Here is a 26,549-nt window from a genome sequence, read left to right as displayed (position 1 = left end):
ATGAAAGAGGACAGCGATGGCTACGTTTTGAGGGTAAAATCATACCTGTAGAGCAAACGCTGCGGACATAGCAGCAGTTTTAAAAAAGATTTTAAGATTAATTTTTTTGCTCCTCTCACTCTAGCAGTTGAGCTGTCTCACTCTAGCCCCAACATTCCGTCCCATACACACCCATTATAAACTCTGAAACGGGTGAAAAAACATCATGAAACTTAAACTGGAACTGAAGAAAAAGTATAATAGATATTGAAAAGATAAATACAAGTTGAATAGTTGAATGTCTTGTCTTCGTTTTAAAGTTTGAATGGTGGCTCTATGTCAATGTATGTGGAAGTAGTAAGAGTTTAAAAATGAGTAAGTTGAATGAGAATTTGAAGGGTCTCCCCATTGAAATACATGGGAAATTTTTGTTGAATAAAGTTGAATAAAATTAAAAATATAAATGTTAAAAATGAGAAAAGTAGAAGCAGTCATGTCCAAAATAATAGGAATCTAATGGTGTTTGAATGGTTTTTCTAAGTTGAACGGTTTTGAAGGAGTAGGCTTTCAAAAAACGTACGGAATAAGAAAATATAATAATAAAGATTAGAAGAACAATACTGTGAATGCTTTTCAAGCATTCACACTAATAAAATAGAATAATAATAAAGATTCGAATAACAATACTGTGAATGCTTTTCAAGCATTCACACTAATAAAATAGAATAATAACTAGAAAGTGCATTTTCTGAAGAAACTGCAGTGTGAATGCTTGAATCTGAATGTATGCACTGAAATGAATTAATTGCTGAATTTTGAGTTAAAAATATTGAATGAGATTAAAAAAAAAACAAAAAAAAAAAACACGAATTTAACCTGAAAACAAAAGTGCTGAACTGCTAAAAGCTGAAGGTTACACAGAAGAAGAATTTGGAAAAAAGCTGAAAATGTTTTAATTGTAAATTAGAAAAACCTAAGAAATGAGAAAAGAACATTTAGAGTCAGAAAACATCTGAAAGAATATTAAAAGGTCATATTCTTTGAATCACTGAATGACTAAAATGTGATCCCTCCACTTGGACCCACACAGTTTAAAAAGTTTACATCTCTGAGCTTTGAAAGACAAGATGTTGGAAAAAGAACAACGATGGCGACGTTTTGAGGGTAAAATGATGGCTTTAACACTGTGGACACAGCAGCAGTTGAAAGAGAAGTGTTTAAGATGAATCTTGGCAGAGTGAGAGAGAGAGCTCGTTAAGCAGGCAGGTGTGAGCCTGGTTGCTATAGTGACCGCACCCAATGGCTCCATACACACGGACACAGACATGCGCCTCACTTTTGCTGCTTAAAATGAACAGAAAAGTCAGGCCGAAACAAATCGTTCCCAAATGAAAAGTAAAAGTCGTATTGACAAAATTCTTTCACTGTGAGCGACAGCAATGTCTAGTCTACCAAATTCTCAGTTTTCATGTCTGTGGAGTTTATTATATGGACGTGGTGACAGTGGAAAGACACCATGCTCTTCTGATTTTCAAACGAACCTTCTGAGCCATTTTAACATTAGAGTCTATGGAAGAGTTGGAGGGAGGAGGCTGTGCATTGGTGACATTTATGAAAGAACCATAACACCTAGTACAATAGTAAACACATTGGATGAAAGAGGACAGCCATGGCTACGTTTTGAGGGTAAAATCATACCTGTAGAGCAAACGCTGCGGACACAGCAGCAGTTTTAAAAAAGATTTTAAGATTATTTTTTTTGCTCCTCTCACTCTAGCAGTTGAGCTGCCTCACTCTAGCCCCAACATTCCGTCCCATACACACCCATTATAAACTCTGAAACGGGTGAAAAAACATCATGAAACTTAAACTGGAACTGAAAAAAAAGTATAATAGATATTGAAAAGATAAATACAAGTTGAATAGTTGAATGTCTTGTCTTCGTTTTAAAGTTTGAATGGTGGCTCTATGTGAACGTATGTTGAAGTAGTAAGAGTTTAAAAATGAGTAAGTTGAATGAGAATTTGAAGGGTCTCCCCATTGAAATACATGGGAAATTTTTGTTGAATAAAGTTGAATAAAATTAAAAATATAAATGTTAAAAATGAGAAAAATACAAGCAATCATGTCCAAAAGAATAGGAATCTAATGGTGTTTGAATGGTTTTTCTAAGTTGAACGGTTTTGAAGGAGTAGGCTTTCAAAAAACGTACGGAATAGATAATAAAATAGAAGAATAAAGATTAGAAGAACAATACTGTGAATGCTTTTCAAGCATTCACACTAATAAAGATTCGAATAACAATACTGTGAATGCTTTTCAAGCATTCACACTAATAATAAAGATTAGAAGAACAATACTGTGAATGCTTTTCAAGCATTCACACTAATAATAAAGATTAGAAGAACAATACTGTGAATGCTTTTCAAGCATTCACACTAAATACACACAAAGCCCTTAAAACTGTATTTTAAACACACACAGACCCTGGGGGTGTGTTACCATAAAAACAACTGTTGACAGACATTTATAATGTCCACTGTCATTATTTGGGCAGATCAAATCATGGCTCCAAAGCAAAACTGTTATTGCAGTGATGTGAATAGTCTTGTACCTTTCTCTGGTTTCTCTATTCAAAGCTCAATTGAATTAATTTCAATTCAAAGGCTGTACTTGCACCACATATTGTCGGGGTTGTAATTTTAGTGTTATTTTCTGACTGAGAATGAAACTCTTGTTAATACCAGCTTCCTAAATGTATATAGAGAGGCCTGGAGCCCAGGGGATGCATTTCAAATGCCTCTGTGCAATCCCTTAACCCTCTTGACAAGGACGGATCTCCAGAGTAGCTTTTAGCAGAAGCACTTCAAAAAAGAGTGTCACTATTATGAGCAGAAAATCAAAAAGGATATAAAATACAACATATGGGCAATACAGAGGACACTTTCATATTTATTTCACAAGACTGTAAAGATTTACTTTAAAGCAGTGAGGCCATAACGGCTGAGAAATCTTCAGCAGAATAGTTGCCAAGAACTCTGAGATGTTGAGGTTTGGGTGCAAGCAGAGTGTGATATAGATCTGGTCAATAAACAGCCTCCTGAATAGAGTGAATCTAAACAGGTTCCTAAACTCTGACAGCACCCAAGACTAACGTATTTATACATGTCAAAGCCTGAGGTTATTCAATCTGGGAATCCACTGAGCAGTGTGCTTACTTAGCCCTTGGGGCCAACAGTCAGCTTTTTATGGTTTCTGGTATAACCTACAGATATCCAGGCCATGACTCCTGTGTTCATCTGCTGGTTGCACATATAAAAGAAAACAAAAAGGATACAAAAGGCAAAGTATTTTAGCAAATACAATCCCTCTTTCGTACCCCCAAAGAGTAGTAGTAGTTGGCTGATTTATATTCATGCAACTACAAGAGAACAACATCAGAAACCAGAAGGTTTCTGCCATAAAAAATATTTCCCTTCCTACAGATTCTACAAAGTCATATGCACAATATGTTCACAGACTTTAGAATGCATTAAATGTATGCCTCCACAGACATTCATTCAGTCTATAAGTACCTAGCAAACCTTCATATTCCATGTACATTAATGTAAATGAAGGTCCCGTGTCTATGTGAAGTGATTAAATGGTTGAACAGGCAGATGATTCTAATGCAGGGAAGCTGTGTTTAAAAATAAAACTACGGAGAGAAGAATAGAGGATGTCTCTGAATACAATGAGGCTAAAAACAGCAGGTTTTCTGAAAAAATGTCAACACAATCTCACCATGTTAAAAAGAAAAAAGCCCACAACACAGAATCTGTAAAGATGATGACTTAATATGGAAATTAAAGCAACTCCTCCTCCTTCCTCAGTCCCATTCAAACAGAGAAGATAAGAGCTACACCAGATGTGTCATATAGGAAGGTGTTTTTCTACAAATTGGATGATTAACAGAGCAGTGCAGCCAGCATTGAGACATTTGGCTGTGGGACGCAGCTCAGTGAAGAATGATTGGCTTTGAGGGCCAGGGGAGCAGATGAGACAGGGACATGGAGCATGGAGCTGGACTAAAAGACTGAGTGTGCCCACTTGGTTTTCCATCAGGATATCACTTCCATACTGGTCTGCCTGTGCCTCTTAAAGAGTGACTCCACCTATACAAAAGGGGCTATTTCTGTATCGGCAGTGTTACGCCGACTTGCTCTTCATGGGACGTTATCTCTGTCTTTAGCTCCACCCTCTTAACATTAATTATGCAGCTCAATGCAGCACTCCAAATCCCTACTGCAGCTCACCCACACTACAATACTCCACTGCTTTCTCCCACTCTCTGTCTCTGTCACAACCAACCCACAAATGAGTGTTTCTCTCTTTTTCTCTTCAAGACTACGTTCTCAACGCTCCCTAGTCAAAGACAACATTTTCCTTCTGCGAATATAGACACTTTAGACAGGACAGAAACAGTTCTCTCTTCCCTTTGTCCGACTTCATATTAAAAGCTGAAATGATTAAATGTGTGAAACATAAGTAGGTTGAACAATCGATTTCGAAACCACTGTTTTGATTTTTTGTACCAGATGGCCTCATGAAGGAAATGTTTCAATCCAGAAATAGAGTAAGCAGCTGATGTTAATGGGTACATTTATAATGATTGCGAGTTGTATTACTATCTTTAGTTGCAGTGTGACTCACAAGCAGCTCATATTTATATTGTGTCATTTCCAAAGCCTAGTGCTGATTTTTCAGTGCAAATCAGAAGCAAACAGTCTGATGTGGCAAGGAAACACACTTAACAGCTCAAACACCTGTCTGGCAAGGTGTAATTGACTCAACCACTCCTGAGCACAATCACTGTTGTGTCACAGGAAGCAGAGAGAGTCCACACTACGCAATCTGAATCAGCCACATCAGCAAAGTAGATGGAAACCAGAAAGCGTAGAATGGGAGAAGCTCTCACACTCCTGCCAACCACCCCCCAGGCAGGCAGTGGGATGGAAACGTTGCAACTGTTTATGGAAGCAGAAACAAGCTTCTCTTTCGTTTCCTAGAGCTTTTCACATAATTAAGATTCATTTTACATTTGCATGCATGTGTTTGCATGTGTGCACGTGCATGTGTTTGAGAGTGACAGTGAGAGAGTATTACTTGCCTGGCCAAAAGCTGAATAATTAATCCTACAGAACTGAAGTGTGAGGCTACAGTTTAAGGTATTTATGCATAATGTACTCTGCCTGACATTAAACTGACTAAGGAGTGTTTTGTTTTGGGTTTTTGTTTTTGAGCCCACATCAAGTGAAGGTCTTGGAAGTTGTTTGTGGGACTGTTACTTCATATCTGCCACACATGCCTTCATCGAACAAATATGAAGCCAAAGGTATGCAAACTCCAGACATTTAAAGTTTTATCTGGCTTGCTTCCCTATACATGCATTTAAATAAATTGCTCTCCTCTGTTTGCAAAGACGCTAGCTCTTGAACAAAAACAAACAGTGAGGCAGATGTTCCTAATGAGGAAAACATGGCCAGAGAAGGTGGGATCATTTAGTCAGTACCCAGCAAAGTGAATGTGCTATATGCTTACATAATCCAGGGACTGACTGTGAATTGACTACTCCCTCTGTCTACAAGGCAATGCGCTAGCAGGAGCAGGTCGGCTGTTTTGTCACGTTCACCATGTTTCCATCGCTCTTTAAAAATCCGTGCATCACCAGACGTCAAGAATGAACACCGAAGAGTGAACAGCATTTTCTTAGGTTGAGGTTGCCGTTCTCCAGCAGGCAGCCCTCTATGCTGTGCTGCTCTGCTGCTGCTGCAGGGGTCTTTTCAGTGCATGGAACCGGATGGTGAACAGAGAACACAGCGGGGGCTGGGCACTGCAATGTACTGCAGTGCTCGTAGCTCTGCTATGCACACCCACTCTCTTCCATTCTTGCTCTGCCTCTGACAATCTCTCAATCTCTTACTCTATCTCTCTACCCTTCTCTGGCCAATGGTTGTATCATTTGTCTTCCCTCATCTCTTCTCCTCAGATTCGTTATGTGCTTTTCCTGCCTGCTTCTCTCAACACTCTTATGGTTGACTGCAATCGATATTTCCCTTGCTGTCTCTTATATTGTTCTTTTAAACTACCCTACCCTCTGTTTCTCACATGGACATAGACATGCACATCTATAAGACTAATACATATATACATCAAATAACCTTTACCTGGAGAGTTATCTTAGCCTGCTTCTAACCCCATTATTCCAGACTTCCATTTTTTCTCCAAATGGAGTAGAATATCTATAATTTACATCTCTATATTAGCAGTACAAGTACACATACACGCAATGTCATTGGCACCACTTGCTGTGTTTATCAAGGTGTCATTATAGCATCCCCAAGAGAGACTGCTCGGCTAAAACATCTGCAGCATCCTCTATTTGCATCGGAATAATCTAAACAAAATAGCCTGGTGAGTTTTTACAGCACCTCTTCTTATCCTGAGATGGGCAGTTTTGAGATTGTTGCTAAATGTACAGTGACAGCCGTTGTTGCTCCGCTATGTTGCCTCCACCATCATTTACAGGGGCACACTAAACGCCCATGCCGCACAGCATGGGACAGAGGATGTCACGCTTGGAGGATGAGCAATGACAAGCCCAGCAGCTGGTCCCTTCCCCCAGAAACTTCACAACTGTTAGAAACAGTTACGCTAATGACTTACATGCAGTGTTTACAAAGTTATCGAGATAAACCTTGCAGGCAATTTGATTATGAAACAAGAAACCTCTTTCAAAGCGCTTACACAAATAAATACAAGAACATGACCGCAAATGTTTTTGGCGTGACTCATTCCATCTAACAGCAAAAGCTTAACCCTCCTCCATCTCCCACACTCTGCATTTATCTTCAAGATGCTGTCTACTTCTTGGAATGGTGAGGGGTTTCATATCTATTTCCCATTAAAGAGCAGAGGTTTCTGATCATCACTTCCTGAATGAGTTTTACAGTCTGGCAGCAGCATCCTGCAGAGACACTTTGTGGTCGCTTCATAAAACAAAGCTCTGTGTCACAGCAGGTGTCAGAGCCGTATGAAGAAAAGTCATTGCATGTAATTTTCATTTTTTTTTGCAAGCGATTTGTAGAAAACATAATTAATTGCTAGCCACTGTTAACTGGAACGATGTGTTGTTTCTCTTTTAATAACATTGTCATTTGGATTTTGGGTGATCACTCAATAAGTCCATGTAAAACCCATTTGTCAAGCTTGAAATATCTTGCTGCTGCAGTCGGATTGATGGAAGGAAAGCTGAACAAAATCTCAGCGCTGACACTCCCACCTAGAGCATACAGCAATAATACAGGTAGACAAGGCCGGCCAAAACATTCTTTTTTCCTTTTTGTGTGTGTATTTTCTTTTCAAAATGAAACTGTGAAGAAGCCACTTTTCAGTTCCTTCACAAAAACACAGCTCTTCTTAAGGTAAACTGTGTTCCAGAAGAAGAGAGGTGTATGAATAATGAAGAAGCAAAGCCACACAGCCATTGCAAACGTCATATAACAATTTAGAAAATTTAACCAGGCAGGGTATTACATCAGCTAACCAAAGATAATTAGGAATGCCCATTAGCCTTCACTAAACATTGGTTTGCTTCAAACTTTATAAAGGAAGCTCTTGCATAAGGTCCCTGCTATGTGCACTGTCCATGGTGCTGAAACAGATTACATTTTCTTCCCAACCCTCTTTGTACCCCTGTATATAAGAAAGTCTTGAAAACTTGAAACACAAATCTACATTACGATCGGGTTTAGATGTATGTCTCGTGCTTATAGCTACTATCAGAGTACAAGGTACGAGCTTCACTTTTAACTAATATGAAAACACACAAAAAAATGCTCATCCAGTATTTTCAGCATCCTCATAAACATGTTAAGTCCATCTATTATTTTTCCCTGCTCTGCAGCAGGCCAGTGTTCACAGACATTTTCAGCAGAGAAAACACATAGTGCCCACTGCTGGACAACATCACATCTTCATTCAGAAATGATCAAGGTCAGATATACAGAACAGAAAGGAGGATATACTAAATTACTGCAATTTCTCTTAAATAAAAGAATGAAATCATTAATATAAAAACATATAATTATGAATAACCCTTTTAACTGTATGTCAACTTACTATCCTTTGTTGTTTGAGCTAATTTTTAACAATAATAATAATTCATAATATTATTTCTATCTTTTTGTGTTTCTTTAGTACACTTTAGTCAGTTCAGCCAATCAGAGAGCCCACTTTTGCTGCAGGCTTAGACTGGAGGAAGTCCCAGAGCACCGGATAAACCAAACAAAAACTAATCGCCGGTCTCAAACACTATCAGAGCCAATTCAAACAGTTATCTAAGCAACCCCACTGACACTCCGGGTACACAACGAGAGCGTGCAGGATAAAATTATAATGGGCTGACGTAGTCTTTTTACCACACTAAGCTTATCATAGTGTACCTATTCACAATATAAGTAGCAAAACTTCACTTATCCCAAACTGGGATAGGTGAAAACGAGGTAAAACTGTGAGAGCAAATTTGGGAAGCTGGTAGCTGGTTTGGGTTGCTTCATCCTGGCACTGTCTGGATGCTGAGGCAGCTCTGCACAGGGATGTAATGGGATACTGCAGCACTAGAGAACCGTGTGCACAGAAACTTGCCTAGGAGCATCAGGGAGTCCCACACTAACCTTCCCCCTCCCTCTTTCTCTCTCCTTCTTCGTTTTCATCAAATATTATGCAAAAAAGAAATGGAAACAAACAGAGATCCATGTATGCATTTAAAAGGGAACTGTGTGTGAAGAACTAAAACAAGGAAAAGAATAAGTACACTCACTAACAGTGAACACAGAACACAACTTCAGAAGTGAAATAATCCGGCATGCTTGCAGGAGAATGCAGCTGCTTACCTTTTGTGCAGGTTGCTCTCTCCTGGATACGGAGTTCTTCCCCCTTCTCTGCAGATTCCCAGACACTTTGAGATAGAGAGAGAAATAATCAATCTCTTCTTACTTTCTCTTATTTCCAATTTCAGAATGAATAAGTCAGGAGTCTAACATAGCAGTGTAGACACACCTTTACTCTGTAAACTCTGACACACACACACAGACTCCCATTCAAATGCACCCCAAGACTGGAGTACCCAAATTGATAAAGATCTGCTCAGGGGAGGGATAAAAACTACACACACTCACACACTGCAGTTTTTTTTTCTTTCTCTTGCTCAGCCGCTCTGCTGCTTTTTTCCTGCTGTCTTTGCCTGCACTGCTTCCTGATTGGCTAAGCTGCTCTTCAATAACATAAGCTCTCCTCTTTAATTGGAAGGGAGCCAGTTATGTGGTGCACCAGAAGCCCTCCCGCCCAGCTCATCTCTCTTTTTTTTTTATTCCTTTTTTTCCCTAAGTGCCTGTGGAAAAGAATGCTGAGCTCTGCAATTTCATACGCATTGAGCAAAGAAAAAAAGGGACGAGAATGGGGAGGGTTTATCAGTGTTTGTGCGTGTGTGGGGGGGAGTGGAAATGAGGGAGAGCAGCGGAGGCGAGCCAGTGTACTGCAGTGGGACAAGCAGATGTTGCATGGGAACAAAGAGACAAGGGGGCTATAGGGTGGGGTGAGAACAGATTTCGCTGCACCGTCCAACACCGGCAGCACGTTGACTGTGACAGCAGGTCAGATGAAGGGAGATTTCCCTGTGCTCACTGCAGCACAGCTAGGTGGCTCTGCTGCAGTGTGGAGTCTAATTCCCAGGCAGGAAGGGGGATGGGAAGGAAGGAGGAGGAGGAAGAGAGAGGAGGCTGGTTGCAGTGATACCAAAGTCTCCCAGCCAGCCTGGATATATGGGAGGAAATGGGCAGCCATCCGCAGTGTGCACAGCGGTTAATGCCTTTTCTTCATGAATTATTGAAAGTGCCCCAAAGGAGAATGGGAGGCTAGCAGGCAGCACACTGTTCAAGCAGTCTCGCCACTACTGACGTTCGCGTTAATTACCAGCACCTGAAGTGAATATCATCGCACAGTTAGATGAAGCCCCCTTTAGAGATTGCAATAAAATATCTTGAATGGAAAATGTATGTCATTACCTCTCCCCTTTCCACTTGAATTTCATCATGCGTTAAAAGGCTTTCCCATACTGGAGAAAATGGATGTGCAGGATTGACTTTGTGGTGTCAAATTCCCTGCTCTCTTTCACTCACATCTGGTCCATTGTTCCTCGGCTGCATTAAAGCACAATACCCCAGCAGATCAATAAAGAAGCATACAATACCTTGAGCATTTGCAGTGGCCATGATGAGCACTCCAGAAGTTATATGATGACCAGAGAGAAAGGTACTGTTTGCTCAACCAACAATGTAAATGCTTAGTGAAAGAAGGGGGAGATAAAGAGATAACTGACGCTTTATACTCAGTCCCGTGGTATAAAACACACCATATGAGATATTAAACTGAGTTCATCCGGGTTCATCTTAATTTAGTGATGAACACAGATTAAAATATTTTGGAAGTAGTCCCAACAGTCATTACAAAAAGGTTCTATAATAATACCACTACTAGTTGGATATGAGCTTATGTGGGTTCTTTTATAAAAAGAAAGCTTTATTTTATTTAACAGAGAAAATAACATGTTTCCAACTTTGACAAAAAAAAATCTCCTTGGCTTCATATACATCAGTATTTCAATAATTAACATTTCCATGAATCATCTGCGTCTGTTTTCCTTCATCACTGTGGTCTCTTCTTTCTGAGGAAGACTGTAAACTGTGATGGAGATGTCTGTGTGTTTGAAGACCTGATCCAGTATCTCTGACACGCTCGTCCACTTGAGTCGATCCAGGCCACAGCCGATACTGTCAGAGAAATAGATAAAGAATTTAACTACCACAGCAACTTAATAAATGCCACAATTAGTTGATTTTAAAATGAATTTGCTTATTATTATTTCTCTCAATTAAGGGTCACAAAAGAGAAAAATTATACAAACCGAGGCATCGATATTCTTGATACTTGGTTCTTCAGGCAATGTGACCTCATATCCTCCAGGCTCTGTCTCAGGCTGTCATAGGTGGGTTTCTGGCTTGCCTTTTTCTTTGTGATCTACAATAAAGTAATAGAAAAACAACATTTCATTGCACTAACCACAACAGCTTTTGGATAAAATCTCTCGATTTGTCTAAAAGTGTACATCTAGTGAAGTTTAATCAACATGTGTACCAGATAGTAGACAAAGCGTCCATCGCTTTTCAGTACGGCACACTGTCCTGTCACTTTTTCTGTTTGGATTATAAAGAATAGAAAGACAAAAAGAAATATAATATCCACATTAGAACAAAGCTTGATAAAAAAAAAGATTCATAAATCCCTAGACCCTTAATAACACACCGGAAGACACACACACACAAAAAGTTAGAAAGTAGAGTTGTTTATCAAAAAGTTTACTAGCCTGAGAACCAAACAAATCAAAAAGCAAAAACTCATGTGTCATTGCTGTGGCTTGATACAAAGTGTCTGGGCACTATCCTGTTCAAACACATCCTCCCTCTAATCTGCCAAGACATTTGATGTAATACTAGGCCTTGTTTGACACAAACATTTTAGAGAAAAACTGACGTGCTATCTTTCTATTCAGAGACACTGAATCTGTTGTTAATATCCTTTTATAACCAAAAATAAAGCTTCCAGACTGAAGCGTCCACATGATCTGTCAGTGCCTTGCAAAGCATTTGAGTATCTTCGTGTTGTGTTTAGAGAGACCCTGCACCAAGTTGGCTGCTATTCATGCGAATAAAGTTGTGGGCTAAGCTTCTTTATGCAAAATTAGAGGCATCAGGTCCAACGTCGCCTCTGAAAACTCCCCAAAACTTTCACATGTTAAGGCAAAATTATTCAACCTATTCCTCACTTCAAATGTTCTCAGAAACAAAGTTCAGCAAGTTATTTTTGAAACATAAGACAACGTTTCCAAACGAGTCAGCAGATGGGTGTTTGCTCAGTTTTAGGAGGTTACACAAGAGAGCGAGCACCTGTCAGTCATCCATTATGACGCTGGTAAGTGGCACGCCCAGCAGGATACAAATACAAAGTCACATTTACACATTTGTCATACGATACTACCTTGACTTTCTGTAAGAGTGAATGTGTGTGGAAGAATATGAGTTAATGTGTACACAGAGTCAGACAAAATTGATACAATGTGATACTCTCAGACAGTGTAGAAAAAACTCCTAACCGAGGCTGTTACAAAAGGAAAGCGAGTGAGGAGGAGGTTAAAGGCTTTTAAAAAAAACTGTGTCCATGCTGGTAAAATGATCACAAGACATCTTCATCCCTGATGAATCTTTAATGAAAGGGTTGACTCACTTTGCTCTTTTAACTCAGTCACCCCTTGAAACCTCTTTCTGAATTCCACAGCTATGCCTGCCCCCATACGGATGTCCTCGCTGATGCAGTGGGCCAGAGCTTCACGCGCAGGGCAGGAGAACAGGTCCCCGGTGACATAACTCAGCCTCCACTTGTGTTCTGCAGGCTAACCAGGAGGGGGCAGCATTAGACAATGTCGTGAAGCATAACGACGGAATAACAAATACAGTAAACACTGGTGTCTTGACGGAGAAACCCCAGAAACTGAACTTTACCTTAGTTGTGTGGGTGCTGGCCGACATATGAGGTTCGGACGACATTGACAAGCGAGGGTAAAGCACTTGCAGGGCGATTTGATTTGCTGTTAAGTATCTTGAACACACACTACAAACACACGGAAGTATCGACATTCAATTTCTGCTGGAAGACCTGTTTGCTAGTTTGCACAGTACGCTGTGCGCTACTACAGTCGTTCGTATGACTTAAAAACTGCTACCTGCAGAAAGCTGTTTAACTTACGTATATAACACCGTTCTCGGAAGGTTAGTTGGTTTGGAGGTGTATGAAAAGCTGCTACGTAACATATCGTCTCGCGAGAAATAGCGAGACCTTGTGGACGATCACGCCTTCGGAATGTGAAGGTTTGTCAGATACATATCGTTAGCTTCATAGCATAATTGCCTAAGTCAATGACTTAGGCACTTATGCTATGAAGCTAACGATATGCAAAACAAATATTTTAACTTTTTCATTAGAATAATTGCAAAGCATACTTTAATAGAACCCCATTTTTAACACTATACACTAATGTTTGTGTTTAGAAGTCTTTTATTCAACGCCTATCAATAAAAGTTGGCTACTTCCTGTGGTCTCCTAAATTTATTTGGTGTTTTATGTTTTAAGAAATTCACATTTGACATTTATTGTGATTTATTAATATGTTTATTGGATAACTCTTTTTTTTTGCTTATATTATTACATATAAGAAAATAAAGCAAGGGCAGACAAACAAAACCTACATCATCATACGCAGCAATAAATGAAAGCTTGTGAAAATCTCAGCATTGATGTGGACATGTATCTAAATATGATACAACAGCATATAGCACGTTAGCAGTCAGACAGTATCAGTGTTTTATTTTATATACATATAAACTGCAATATACACAAAATCACAATATGAATAGTTACACATCAGGATTGTGCATGACAGACTGACGGTCTGTGCTTCCCCCTAGAAGTCCGCACTACGGCGTCGCTCATTGAGCCAGTCTCCGGGGTTCACATCCATCTGCAGCATCTTCATCACCCACTTGTCCCTCCGTGCTCCATCGATGAACTCATCCAGTGAGAGCTCCCCTAAGTGACGCAGGACAGTTATTCTTAGTATACATTTCTTCATTCCTGATAGATGACCATTGTAAAGCTTGCACCCACCTATCCTTTTAATATAAACAAGCAATAACGAATACGCATACAATTTTACAATTAGTGCTTCACAATGCCACAGGTGTTTTAAATCATCCATGGAACATTTTAAGCCGTTAGGAACCATTGCAAACACTCACCATCCCCATTTTCATCAACCAGCTCAAATATCCGGTCAACCACTTGGTCTGGGGTCAGCAGATTACATTCTTCATCCAGCTCTCCATGGCAGGCTTTCTTCAGCCGATAAATAGACTGAGAGTTACAGGAAAATATGTTACAGTGACTCCTTCACTGACTAAAGTTCATTAGTCAGTCAATTCAGCTGCATAATATCAACTACGCAGAACGCATGGAGACTTTAAAATAGTAAATATTACCTCCACAATTTCTAGAAGCTCTGTTTTGTCGATGCACCCGCTTCCATCTTTGTCATACATTTTGAATGTCCATTTAAGTTTATGCTCCAGTTTTCCTCGAAGGACTAAGTTCAAAGCTGCCACATACTCCAAGAAATCAATGGTGTTGTCCTGTGTGCACACAAGGTTCAAATGTTGTGAAGGAATACAAGGATGTGACTAAGAACCTAAATGTTTACTTCAGTGTGGACTTTAACCTGTCAGAGAATAGGGAAAATTATCCATTATTCCTAGAGCTAAGCTGAAACATCCAGTTTGCTTGCTGTGTATACCCTGAAAACCCAAGAAGTATTCTCAGTGAAATTGATACATGAGCATTTATGACATTTTTCCTTACTTGTACAAATTAAGTTAGCCCTCAAAATTGCTGCAAATGAGTTTTCTGCCCTTCAAATATTTAAAATGATAATGGGCATCAGCTGAAACAGCACAAGCAACCTTCCGAATCAACAAATGTGTATTAATATCTTGTCCTGCTGTGTAGTTTGGTAACAATGTTAAAATGAGACAGAACTGAAGTTTGTACTTACTCCGTTTTTGTCAAATGCTCGAAACATGTTTTCAATGTAATCTGCAGCTTCCTTGTTATGAGTAACGCCAAAAAAACTCTTGAACTCGTGCATGAACAGCGTTCCACTTGGGCATTCCACAACAAATTTTTTGTACCATTCCTGCAGCTCCGCCACATCGATTTCCTTGTCTTGGTCACTCTCTTCACTCAGGCGTTGACCCATGTTGGTAATATTTTTATTCTTGCTGAAAATAACAAATATTATCTCTTACATTACACAAATCTGGTTTGACCTGGTTACATTTTTTAAGCTTCCACCTACATTACAAAATGAAAAAAGTGCTCAGTTACAGAGTCAGTGGCTGCGGCTAAGTTTGTGCAAATCAGCAAAAACCAAATTGACCAATATGGCATGAAAGTCCATAGAAGCTGAATTGTTATTCGGCTCTCAATTGTGGCAAATCCTTACTGAAAGTGAGGATGAGACACAGACTGCTATGGATCACATGATAAAGGATTAGAAATGAACACTTGTCAAATTCAATTAGTCCACAGCCAGATTATGAGAAGATTGTGCTGCTGCTTGTATCTATACTAAACTAGAAGAAAAACAATACTGTGTGTAAAAGTTGTGGGGGAAAATGACATAAAAGGGTTTTAAGGATCTCTGATTTCATTCAATTTTCACAAATTAAAATGTATTATTATTTAATTATATGATTTAAATTTACTTTAAGGCATAAAATGCCAAAGCTAAGGCCTAAAGTCTGTATAGTGTATAAAAGTTTTGAATCGAGTGATTTAAGGCTTTACAAAGCAGAGCTAGAATTCAAATTTTAGTTTTTGAGGTTATATAATTGAGGGGAAAATCAAATGAATTGATAGGATGATCAAACAAAAGGTCAAGCACATTACAATAAAGTATTACCTGTGGACTAATAAGTAATCTATTCCAAAATAGAAAGCTCCTGACCCGTCTGATAATTCACTCAGCTCAGTCCTTTAGTTATCCCTGGAAACCCTGACCTTCAGGTGCCAGGTAATTAACTGGTACCCTGATTACTCTATGAATGCCCACTCTAGTCTTACTGAAGCCTATAATAAAATTGTTGTCACTAGTGATGTGCATTTAAATCCACCTCATATCTCAAAATAGAAATTCTATTTTGGAAAAGGGTCAAACATCAAGCAGGCTTTTGTTGTTTTGGTTTTTTTTTAGTAGAAAGCAGACTTGGAAACAGCTATACTTTTTCAATAGAACACCAGCGTTAGCAGGATCTTATCTTTTGTTTATAGGTGAAAACATGGCTTGGCCCATTTCCTTCCTGGCTAAAATATGCACTGACAACAGGATAATAGTGATAATCTTAGCTTAGAGGTTTCAAGGCCATTGAGGAGTCACTGGATGATATCCTTGCACGATTAAAATGATTCACACCTGTCTTACACAAGAGATATTCCCCCTCACCCAGTCATCGTACAAAGGCTTTTACCTGTGCTGATCACCCGTTTCTACACCCATGCCTGGCAGTTTTCTGTAATGTATTATATATGTATATATATATATATATATATGTGTGTGTGTGTGTGTGTGTGTGTGTGTGTGTCATTGTTACTTCTAGAGTTTTAGCTTAGTAAAATAATGTCAGAGAGAACTGCTGCAAGCTGGTTATTTTCTCTTTTTTATACCTTTCTCTATAAACTATAAGACTGCAGGGGAAGATCCCAGTAGATCAGCAGTTTCAGAGCAGCCTGTTTAGCAACAAAAGTCAGTCAAATCTTCTTCCTATTCTGAGACTTGCTTTGAACTTTAACAAGTGTTCGTGACCAAGTCCAAATGCCTCAAAGACATTTACATTAAACATTTGCACCTAATAATGTGGCTGTTGAAAAACACTATGCTATCAAACTCATGTTTTGGCTAAGGTTATGGTGTACCACCAGCATATAAATAAACTATGCTAACATTGACATATATATCGCTGAAAGCAAAACGTTTGAGTGGAATGATTTCACAAGTGTGACTAAAATGCTAGATATCAACAGATAGGCGATACAGACAACAACTGTACATAAAATTTCGTATTTTTCTCTGGGCTAAAATTTTATAATGTCAGGAAATGTTTCTATTCTCATAACATTTTGAGTGCAGCTAAACAATAATTCCCTGGACACAATTGTTGTGTTAACATTAACCCGGATAAGCAACTCCCTTAACACCAGCTGGGCAAAGTACGGTACACTTCAAATTTCAGCATTTATTGCTTTCCATGAATACTATGATACAAGCGCAAGCCTTCAGTTTCCAGCGATGATCAGTTTTACGAAGGCAGTGGACATTTATTACAAGTCTACAAAAACTGATTTACATACTGATACATACTGTAAAAATTCCTAATTATCAAAAGTGACGACTGTAAACTAAGGTATGACATACATACAGTGTAAAAGTACCTTGTATTCTGTTTACAGGGCTTGATGCAGAAATGGCTACCCTTAAGCAAAAGCAATATTCTATCTAACCAAACTGGTTACTACAATACCGTTTTATACTGGCTTCATAGAATGAAAACCAAAACTATAACATTTTCCACATCCTTCAAGGGGTCAAAGCTGACAAGTGCAAGATAATGTTAATAAGAAATATATTTACGGTATGTGCTTCATAGAAAAAGCAAACAGAAATATGTGAAGCATTGCTTCACATTCTATATGGCAGGTGTCCTCGTTCACCTTAAGAGACACATTCATTAGTGAGATAGTCAAAACAACTGTGCTTAGGCTAAAACAAACTCTATCAAACATATCTTTATGGAAATACATGCCGAATGAATAATGAAAATTCAGAGTACATCAGTTACATTAGTTATTAGGGTTCAATTATTACGTTCAGATATAAAAATCAGGGAAAAAAGATTAGAAAAACTTTTAGTCAACAGTGAAAAAGGCAGTCTCCATAATCTTCTTTTACATCCATGCCTTCCAGTTTAAAGACCAGGTGATGTGAGGCCTTGAGAATTGAAACTGATTAGGACAAAAAGATCCTTCTGTGAGGAATCTAGAGGTTCACATCACTCTTGGTCCTTACAGGTCCACAGTGCTACAGATATACCCTTGGTGTGGTATCATACAGTGTAAAAAAAGAAGAAAAAAAAAGTCAGATGGCAGACAGGCCTTGAAGTTAGTCAAGTTCCCCAGGCTCTATTGCAGTCTCTGCACTCTTTGAAATGCCAGCAACGCCCTCTGTTGACAAGTCTGGTGAATTACTGGAAGAGGGTATCTGCTTGTCACTGCTTAAGTCATCTCCATCGCTGCTGTTTCCTTCCCCACTGTCCAGCTCAAAACTTTCCTCTGATGGAACAGGCTGCTCAGATTTGTCCACAGTGCTATCGCTCTTCAGACTGTGATCAGCCGTATCCTCAGATGAGTCTTCTTCCACCTCAGAGGGTCCTGATTGTGTGCTTTTTGGCTCTGGAAGCAAAGTAGAAGGTATTTTAACATGATGTTTTAAGTGACATTCTGCGGCAACTAACTGGTAGGCTATCCAGCTGAATATGTCAATTTAAAGACTAGTGCAATAATACTTTAATATGGAAAGACACATCAATGCACCTTTATCAGAAGCTAAGAAGGTATAAGGTGAGAGATTTTCACAAAACTATTCAGATCATTTGCCTGTTTGAAGGGCACAGAAATCTTGCTTTAACTTTAGGCTAACTAGGTTTTAGTCAGTTTGCATTTATGTTCTACTACAGAGAAATGGCAACAGCCAAGAGATCTGTACTAAAAAGATCTATGTTGTCTTTTTTGTAACACGTATAAGCCCCTGTGTATTTGGATTTATAAGAATGCAACTATTATGAAGACACTATCAATTACTGTAGTGTCAGAAGTCATAAAATAGCCTAAATAAGGATCATGAACACATACCATGATTGTCCGATACACTAGGTGTGTCACAAGATGTTCCACTTTTGTATTCTTGACCACAGGAGTGTTCTGAAGACTCTGGTGTCTCTGGCGAGCTCTCTGGCGAGCTCTCTGGCCCTTGATGGCAAGACGACTCATTTTTTTCATTTGTTGTTTCATTCTCCTCCGTTTCATCAAATTTCAGTCTCTTCACCTCTTGCTTATCACCATCAGAATCCTCTTCTTCTGGGTGTTTATTCTTTATCCCACTATTTGGCGTCATCTCACCTTCTGATAGTGAGGTTTCACTGAAACAAACACAGTAAAATCTGTTAAACAGATTATATACTGAAATGCCAGCCAATGAGTTGCTCTTTGTTTGTTTTTTTCTTAAGGCAGGGTCTTGACAAAACCTAATTATAAACGAGAGGTCAAGAGAGGAGATATAAAAAAACTAACAAAAAACTAAAAAGCAGGAATTAGTGTAGTGTAGTAGTGTGTCAAGAGTATAAAACACTCTTGTTAGGACATATTACCAGATCAAACAACTTACCTTACGCACTGCTCCTCCACCTCCTCTGTGGCTGGCTCTGGTTCTTTGCTGACTGGACAATCAGGGAGCCCGTTGGTGGAAAGTGATGTTGGCAATGACAGCTTTGGTCTGTTAAGTGGTTTTGGTGTGTCTGGCCCATTCACATTTCTACTCCAAAAGAACAAACTATTATTTCTGACAGGCAAGATAGCTTTGTCTTTACTATACTGTGGTTGTCCTTATGTAATACGGCTTTAAAATGTTCCCACTTGCTAGCAGTTTATGAAGCAATTTCAAATTTGTATAAATCAGTCACTGACATTTTGCACCCACCTGTCTGTATACAGAGAAGAGTTGCCAGGAAACATCACCCCATTCATTCTGTTTATACTGGATGCCCCATTTTTCCTTTAAAGAGGTAGAAAGGCACAGGTAACTGGCTGTTAAATGGCTGCCGTAAGTGTGACTCAATAATAATGCATAAAATCTCAGGGGACCATTACTGTCAACAGAAGCAGCTTGAGAAAAATACAGCACACAGAAGAGCAAAGGAAACAGAATCTTAACTGCCAATGTACTCACTCTGATGTGGGGTAGATACAGCTCACCACCATTACATTCTGAAAAGGAGAAAAAAATATAAGCTTTTTTTTCAAGCCATGAAATGTACATTTACATTCTGATATGCTAATATTGTTTATCTTTTTGTTCAAATACTAAGATAATATGGTTTATTGCTCACCTTCTCCAAACCCCTGAGAAACTTGTCTGTTCCTGTGTAGTTTCGCTTAGGGTCCATAAGGAGTTCACACAGACGCTGAATGGTGAATGGGATTCTGTAAAGTTAGAGAAATATTTAGGATCAGGGAACAGATGATGATGAGTATAAGCAAGTAAGAGTTTAATACATGCAGCAAAAAAGAGAGAGAGAAAAAAAAAAAGAATAATCTGCATGTATCTGGTCAGCCACAGTCATAAATGATCACAAGCTATGATGCAAATAATTTAGTGAGATTGCTTATTAACATAACACTTCATATAGTTTGTTTTAAAGTGTTAAAAGTGTTCCCACGCACACACCAATTGCTCAAATACAGATATTTGAGAGCAAGGCAATGATTTTAGAACCTAAAAAGGCTGCTTCCAACTAAATACGTTACTTTGCAAAATATGCCCAAAAACTATTCTCACTGAAGGTGGAATCAATAGATCTGCTTCACCAAACACTGTTGAATACACCCAGGCTACTAAGCAGGAGACGCTAGCAGTTGGTGATGTGAGGCCCAAAAGTAAACAAATGACTCCATCCAGCATTGCTGGAGCGCTTGCTAGTTGTACTCTATATGATAGCAAGATCACATCCCATTGTTCATTTTTTATATCACAATATTGTGCAACCTCCCAAAGAGTTATAATGTTAAGATACCTTGGGTATTGTTAAACACTTCTTTTATTCTTTTAATTAAAATTTCCAGGGGAAAACACTCGGTATACTACTGTGTCACTGCTATTGCACTATAAGCCTGGCATCTTGTTTCAGTAGATTCACACTGCAGTCACACTGCCTGCAAGATTCAATTAGCAATTCAGTATTTTTTCACCTATCAGAAATATCATTATTGCAGATTTTCTTAAAATATTGTGATATAATTTATGAGGGTATATTGCCCACCCTGTTAGTCACAGTGCAGCACACAGTGGGCAGAATAAAATATGAGTAAACCTTGTACATTTTTTATATAAAATGCATGCTCAAACGTTTTTGTGGTTATGTTTTGATTTAACAGACAGCATATAAGAATACCAATAAAAAAAACTATTGGTTAAAACTCAGTCACTACTGAAGTTGTGACTAAGGATTTGTTTACCATTGCTCATTATAATCTCAACTCACCCATTGTATCCATCCACTATTTTTAAGATCCTCTTCCTCATTTCTTCAAATGGGACAATATCTACATTGGGATTATGTGGTCCTCTCTGTGCTGGTGTTGCAGCATGAAAATCATCCATGACTTTTTCCAATTTAAACATGAAGTATGTTTTGAACTGTGACCATGGGATCCTGTAAGACAATGCAAGTTTGCTTTAAACAAATCTGCTAGGGCACTGCTGATTATATTTGCAGGAAAACTGATGTCAGTATTTCTGTTTGGCAAAAAGAAAAGTGTAAAATTGTTAAGTGCAGTTGTGTAAAATTTGAAAATGGGTGTAGCCATCGTTCTTGACATGTACCCATGGTACTCACATCGGTTGCCCCGTCTTGGCAATATGACACAAAAATTGCTCCAATGGGGGACAGGTGTCTTTCTTCCCTTTCTTCTCAAAATCTGCAAAAGCCAACATTGAGGGAAAAAAAAAGAACGTTTAACTTTAATAACTTTAAAACAAGCTAGGAAACAACGCTGATCCCCAAGATAATAAAACAAATGCATGCGGCTGCACTGAACTAAATATGAAAGTTGAATACTTTTAAAATAACCTGAGAAGATAATGTTTGGTTTCAGGCTTCTCCAAATTACAGTGACATCAATTAAAATATTTACTGCTGCATCAAAAGACAATACATTTATTAAAGAAGACCAAATATTAAGTGCAACTTCATAAAATCCCCAAACCGTTCTCAGTTAACTATATGGAAAGTTCCCACAAGTTAGTTAGCTAGCATTTTATTGTTAGCAGCATGTTGTGACGTTATCAAGCTAGCTGTTTACATAATCGCTAAGCGTCCGTGGGGAAATAAAAAGGTGTAAAGTGTGTGAAGACGAAATTTTTGCATGCAGAAGACAGCATTAAAATGGTGAAATCATGCAGAGACTGAATTCAGAGACGCTAGATGCTTCTTCTAAACGCTAGTTGTTGTTGATAAGCTAAGTTACGAGATAACGTAGTTAGCAAACATGAGACATTTTGCTCAGGGCATTAAACCAAACATAAAGGAAATAATTAAGCTAATAATAACTCATTTAACAACTGCAAACATTGCCTTGAAACGCTTCCAACAATGCGTCGATGTCCATTGCTGTGGCCAGTCACAGGCAAGAAATACTTGCAGGTTAGTATCACGTTAGCAGGTAGCAACCCAACAAAGCTGGTGGCAGTGACGACTGCGCATGTCAGCAATTACGTATTCACATTTGCGGAAGACGCGAAGATCAACAAAGCAGAGCTCTGCCCCCCGCAAAGAAATAAGTTGCTAAAATTAAAATACTTGTTATTCTCGCCGCGGAGGTATTAATATTTTCATTTACTGGATGTGCAGGATTACGTGAGGGAAACTTCTCGATCGCTCTGGCGCGCTGTAGATGCCGCAGGCAGTCAGCGGGGCGTCATCGTTTTGTGTTGTGACGGCGCAAACCGGTGAAGCGACCAATGAGTCAGCAGCTGATCGTGGTTAGTTTTACCTAAGAAGCCTATATATTTACACCGCGGACGACGGCAACAGTGAAAGCAAGACATCGGCTAGTTTTTAATACGTGGTCACTTGGCTTTCAGTGGTAACGATGGCAGTTCCAGTAGCTGCATTACAACTGAGCTCATCATCCAGCCCGAGTCTGCTGGAGCACAACATTCATATCAGTGACAGAAATTTGGGAGGGATTTCTAATAACAATAACAATGGAAATGACACCCTGCCTTTACATTCTCCGTGGACATTCTGGCTCGACAGGTAAGAAACTGTTTAATTTCACCTACTCCCGCTTGTCTTAGCAGTTGCTGTAGTTGTCTGGGTGAACTCTTTGTTGTTGACCTCTTATGGAGAACAAAGAGGGGAAATGAATTTATCAGGCCTCTACTGTAAGTCAGGCATTGCAGCTTAGATAATATAACAAGTGATCTTAACAGCAAAACGCGGATTGTTGTTGTTTTTTCTTTATTTAATCAGAAAAGAACATTGCACGAGATACACATACAAAATTTTTGGTAATGGTGATGCAGCTTATCTGCCAACTGTTTCCTGTCTGACCTACATAAACAATTCCTCTTCTTGGAAGGATCTTAAAATAAGCAAAGGGTGTAATTATGACTGGCTACCTGAATATTAATAACTCGGTGTGATTTCAGATAAGGTCACTGTACGTTCTTATTAGCACAGGTGTTATTCTGTTGCTGCTCATGTGATTGTTATTGTTTAGTGAGTCACTACTTCTGTTTAAGTAAAATTTACTTTTACTTTTCAATAAAGTTTCTAGTTTGACACTAAGTAATCACACTAAGTAAGCAACACAGTTACACAAGCCCATCGTCCACTGTGTGCACAAATCAGAGGGTGCAGTGGTCAAACGGGGTCAGTGTTGTTTACTGTTTACTGGCGTTTTTTGTCATCTGATCCCCCCCCCCCCCCCCCCCCCCCCAAAAAACAAAAAACAAAACTCTCTACCCCATCCTGTCTGCTCAAAGGGCATGATTTGGACACATGTGATTAATATAGCTCAGAAAAACGGTTTATTTAGTTGATCTGAGATATTTATAAGCTTGAATTTAAAAAAGAAAAGAAGGTAGAATCTGATTTTCTTTTCATGATAGATCTCTACCAGGAACAACAGCAGCTGAGTGTGAGTCAAACTTGAAGAAAATCTACACTGTGGAGACTGTCCAGGTATGATGACTACACAAAGTGGTTGTACATTTGTTGGTGGTTGGTGTTTAAAATGTTTATGATTGATGTCCTTGTATTTAAAAGCAATTCATAATTTTATTCAAAGTACTCTCAGCTCTTGACTAAGCGTCTTGTAATAGGAATGCCAGTTTATCAGTGGGTGTGTGTAGATAAGAGTAATGAGGAAGTTCTTTTTGGCCACTGCAAAATATCATCAAGGCCAAATGTCTGTACTCTGTGTGTGTTGGTAAATGGTTCAATAAAATGACCCATTTCCTCTGTTCATCTTTGCTCTGGAGTAGAACTTTTGGAGAGTTTACAACAACATACCTGGGGTCTCCAGCTTGCCGCTGAGATGGAGCTATCATCTGATGAGAGGAGAAAGAAAACCACTCTGGTGAGATGAACCTCAAGAACAACATTTGTTTTCACATGATGTCATTTTTATCATTTGTAATGGCACTTCCTTGTTTGCATACAGGGAAGAAGAAAGCAATGCCAAAGGTGGTGTGTGGAAAATGAAAGTACCCAAAGAATGCACTGTAAGTTTTACAACACATTTAAGCGTTTGTTTTGTACACTATCTACTTTCATGATCATTAAATAAAGCTGTCTTCTCATTTATAGTCTGCTGTGTGGAAGGAGTTGCTTTTGGCTATTATTGGAGAGCAGTTCAGTGATTATTGTGCTGCAGGTAAAATTCTTTTAAATGTTTTTGACTGTGATTATTTATATAGATAGACAGATAGAGTTTGCAAGAGATCTATCTGTCTATCTATCTACCTATCTATCTATCTGTCTATCTGTCTGAAATGCTTAATAATTATTATTATTTACAGAGGATGAAGTAGTTGGAGTCAGCGTTAGTATAAGAGACAGAGAAGATGTCGTTCAGGTCTGGAATGGAAATGCTTCTTGTGTTAGCGAGTCAAACATCATAGGAAGGATCAACGAGCTCCTTCCACAAGTACCTTTTAAAGCGGTGTTTTATAAACGTGAGTATTTTCTTCTTTTCTTTGGGTGCGGTATTATCATTTTTAATGACTGAAATCATGAGATGTGATAAGATCTTCTGTTATATTTCAGCCCACGAGGAGCACCATGCTTTCGAAGGAGGTAGATCAAGACATTAGCAACTCTCAAGAACCTTTTTTTGTGTGGGTTTGTTTTGTTTTGTTTTGCTCATGAACGTGTTTTAATTTTCTTTTGGGAAGGGGGGGGGGGTGTGTGTGTGATAATACTGGGGCAAATTTTGGAGCATTCGATTTGCTTCATGTATCATTTTAATTACCTCACGTATAACGCCTCAAAGTCAAGGAAATTTCACATCTTTTAAGTATTATTGTCATACATGATAAAAAATATCATTGTTTTAGTCTAAAGTAAAGCCATTTTAGTTTAAATATGTCTACAGGAGTATTTGTATGTTTTAAGTATTTTTTTATTTTTATTTTTTATTTTAATACTGCACAATTTTACAGAATTGTAACCAAAACAGTAATTTGTGTAGATGTATTCTAGCTTACTTTGTGTAGTTTACCAAGAACATAAAAAGCTAGGTCTTTGAACTACATCTAATTTTGGGGCAAATTTGAGCAAAGAAAGTATCACAAGCAAACCTTTATATTAACAACACATTACACAGCTTTTCTAGCCAACAATTTTATCTTTTTGTAAATTACAGTAAGAAAATACTGTTGTCTGTTCAGGACAAGATGAATAATTAGTATTCTGTAAGGCGACTATGTGAATATAAATTGCACTTTTTTTTTCTTGTGTAGAATAAGAAGAATGGGGAAAAGAATATGTTAGTGTTACAATAAAGTGACCTTGGTGCACAAGACACCTTGAGTAGATGCTGAGAAATATATGCAATAATTTCTATTCTGTAGGAAATTTGCCGTGTTGTGGTTGTCATTTTTATTTAAGCCTCTGCTCCATATCAAGCACTTTGTACTGTGTATATAAGACGTCTCATAATCCCTCTGGAGTTAACAGCATATGGAGTTGTGGTAACTGAGACCAAATACAGTTTGGTTTTGTGTCACCTATCTAATCAAGTGCAATGTTTTTATGTATTCTCTTAAGTCTGAAGTACATAAAACTGCCCCCAGAAAAATATGACCAATAAATACACAACACAGAGAAAGCTATCACGAGGGCACAAAGAAGCTGTTGCTGTTTGGAGCCAATTTAAATATTTTTAAGAAGAGATGTTATTGTAGCAGCAATGCCAAAACTACAGGAAAAAAGTTCATTAGTGATAGTTTATTTCTGTTGTACTAAGGTGGTTTTAGTTTCTCGAAAATTCGTTGCCTCTGTGGTGTCATATGAGTAAACCTATGTGCAATTTAAAATCAGCCATGTTTAAGCATTGTCAAAATTCATGTTAAAATGTCTCACAAAAGGCGCCTTTTCAACAGAGCTTTTTTTTTTCTTTTTTCTTTTTTAACTGATACTGCAATACTCATACAATTGACTTGATTTCCACAAAATTACCATTGACACCAACAGAAAGACTGCTGCTGTCATTTATCAATCAAATGTTGACGTATTTGTAATGTGGCTCAGCTTCAGTACTCTGCTAGATGAATATAGCACTTGCCAAAATTGCTTTCTTTAACCCGTAACGTTCCGTTTTTATAGTAACGTTAAGAGCACATACTGTAGGATAAGAGAATAACAATAGCGTTTCCTTGCACATGTACAGCTGACTAGTCATTGCAGATCTCAGACCTTGTAACTGATTGTTGATCTTGGATGGTGCCTTGTGTTCATCAGCAGTTTACATTG

The 26,549-nt window shown here is 38.5% G+C and overlaps 5 protein-coding genes across 9 annotated transcripts in view; 1 reads left to right on the top strand and 4 right to left on the bottom strand.

The window, feature by feature from the left end:
* The window catches only part of LOC146684637 (synaptotagmin-2-like), a 126,852-nt gene extending 117,479 nt beyond the window's left edge, over positions 1-9,373 (bottom strand). For 3 of the 5 annotated variants that reach the window (XM_085444199.1, XM_085444204.1, XM_085444202.1), the window contains exon 1: positions 8,913-9,191. The gene's annotated coding sequence lies outside the window, so the exon portion shown is untranslated. The other 2 variants (XM_085444201.1, XM_085444200.1) reach the window with 2 other exon arrangements.
* A 1,186-nt stretch (positions 9,374-10,559) lies between these two features.
* oard1 (O-acyl-ADP-ribose deacylase 1) lies at positions 10,560-12,942 on the bottom strand. The gene is made up of 6 exons (XM_085443535.1): positions 12,877-12,942; positions 12,633-12,741; positions 12,358-12,523; positions 11,212-11,270; positions 10,982-11,094; positions 10,560-10,847 (listed from the first exon to the last, which is right to left on the bottom strand). Exons 1-6 carry the CDS (start codon positions 12,939-12,941, stop codon positions 10,700-10,702), a joined length of 660 nt encoding a protein of 219 aa, XP_085299661.1. The 5' UTR covers position 12,942; the 3' UTR covers positions 10,560-10,699.
* Positions 12,943-13,361: 419 nt separating this feature from the next.
* On the bottom strand, positions 13,362-15,150 carry guca1b (guanylate cyclase activator 1B). The gene is made up of 4 exons (XM_085443246.1): positions 14,735-15,150; positions 14,166-14,315; positions 13,926-14,040; positions 13,362-13,716 (listed from the first exon to the last, which is right to left on the bottom strand). The coding sequence occupies exons 1-4, from the start codon at positions 14,936-14,938 to the stop codon at positions 13,592-13,594; spliced, it is 594 nt and encodes a 197-aa protein (XP_085299372.1). The 5' UTR covers positions 14,939-15,150; the 3' UTR covers positions 13,362-13,591.
* Positions 15,151-16,953: 1,803 nt separating this feature from the next.
* Positions 16,954-22,285, bottom strand: LOC146684634 (serine/threonine-protein phosphatase 4 regulatory subunit 2-B-like). Its single transcript, XM_085443641.1, has 9 exons — positions 22,143-22,285; positions 21,405-21,486; positions 21,051-21,221; positions 19,899-19,992; positions 19,739-19,776; positions 19,490-19,564; positions 19,178-19,324; positions 18,646-18,932; positions 16,954-18,186 (listed from the first exon to the last, which is right to left on the bottom strand). Exons 1-9 carry the CDS (start codon positions 22,174-22,176, stop codon positions 17,897-17,899), a joined length of 1,218 nt encoding a protein of 405 aa, XP_085299767.1. The 5' UTR covers positions 22,177-22,285; the 3' UTR covers positions 16,954-17,896.
* A 136-nt stretch (positions 22,286-22,421) lies between these two features.
* LOC146684633 (eukaryotic translation initiation factor 4E type 3-like) lies at positions 22,422-25,045 on the top strand. The gene is made up of 7 exons (XM_085443643.1): positions 22,422-22,826; positions 23,684-23,756; positions 24,059-24,153; positions 24,238-24,298; positions 24,384-24,450; positions 24,596-24,751; positions 24,843-25,045. The coding sequence occupies exons 1-7, from the start codon at positions 22,660-22,662 to the stop codon at positions 24,887-24,889; spliced, it is 666 nt and encodes a 221-aa protein (XP_085299769.1). The 5' UTR covers positions 22,422-22,659; the 3' UTR covers positions 24,890-25,045.
* The last annotated feature ends 1,504 nt before the right edge of the window (positions 25,046-26,549 follow it).

Source organism: Copadichromis virginalis, linkage group LG20 (genome assembly GCF_057382275.1).
Source record: "Copadichromis virginalis isolate Kocher_CV1m ecotype Utaka linkage group LG20, C_Virginalis_male_GT1.1, whole genome shotgun sequence".
In the NCBI taxonomy this organism is placed as follows: domain Eukaryota; kingdom Metazoa; phylum Chordata; class Actinopteri; order Cichliformes; family Cichlidae; genus Copadichromis; species Copadichromis virginalis.
Note: the sequence above shows the minus strand (reverse complement) of the source record. Positions and strands in the feature narration are given on the sequence as shown.